Consider the following 901-nt stretch of genomic DNA (forward strand, 5'->3'; position numbering starts at 1 on the left):
TTATGAGTGATGAAGAAATAGTTATCTTTGATTTGTTTATTAATAACGAATGTCTATATTTAGAAAAGGATATTGTTAATAACATTAATATGAATGAACAAAAGATAAGAAGTATCCTATCTAAATTATTAAAAGATAAATTCATTATAGAAATACAAAAATATAAAAATAATGAAAAAGGAACCAACTTTCAAACCTTTTATTGTTTAAATAATTACATAGTCTATGTACTAGATTTTAGGATTAAACAAATGGAAAATGAATTGCAAAAAAAAAAAAATGAAAGTGATATTTATATTTGTAATTTTTGTAATGCCACATATTCTCAGCTAGACGCTCAGATACTTCCCTTAGATTCTTACGACGCTCATTTTCTGTGTTACTGTAATAATAAAATAGAGTTAATCGTAAGTAAAACAAGCTCATGAAAAAAAAAAAAAAAAGAAATAAGAAATAAATAATAAACAAGATGAAATATAATATGATATAATATAATATGATATAATATAATATAATATAATATTATAAGATGATTAGTTGTCAATTTGTAAATTATAAATGTCTACATATATAAATATGTACATTTATATATTTTTTTTATTTTTTTATTTTTTATTTTTTTCCGTACAGGAAAATGACGATCACAATGATGAAAAAATCTACAACAAATACACCAAATATCTTAACATTTTAAAAGAACATATAGAAAAACTAAAAAATTATTTCATCCCCTTATATACTGAAAAATTCAGTAAAAAAAATGTAAACTCCAATTCTTTCTTTTTTGAACGATCCTCTGATGAATCCTTTACAAACAATTCTTCTGAGGTGTCCATGACAAATAACTCATCACTAATTTCACAAAGTAACGAACATACACAAAAAAAAAAAAAAAAAAAAA

General features: G+C 21.4%; 1 protein-coding gene across 1 annotated transcript in view; it reads left to right on the top strand.

Moving 5' to 3' along the window:
- The window catches only part of PRSY57_0714600 (transcription initiation factor IIE, alpha subunit, putative), a gene marked incomplete at both ends in the record, with an annotated part of 2,172 nt that continues 1,271 nt past the window's right edge, over positions 1-901 (top strand). Inside the window, 2 exons of the mRNA XM_012906800.2 lie at positions 1-407; positions 631-865. Of these exons, the coding sequence (XP_012762254.2) occupies positions 1-407; positions 631-865 (642 nt within the window). The remainder of the gene's footprint in view (positions 408-630; positions 866-901) is intronic.

The sequence above is a fragment of the Plasmodium reichenowi genome, chromosome 7 (assembly GCF_001601855.1).
Source record: "Plasmodium reichenowi strain SY57 chromosome 7, whole genome shotgun sequence".
In the NCBI taxonomy this organism is placed as follows: Eukaryota; Apicomplexa; class Aconoidasida; order Haemosporida; family Plasmodiidae; genus Plasmodium; species Plasmodium reichenowi.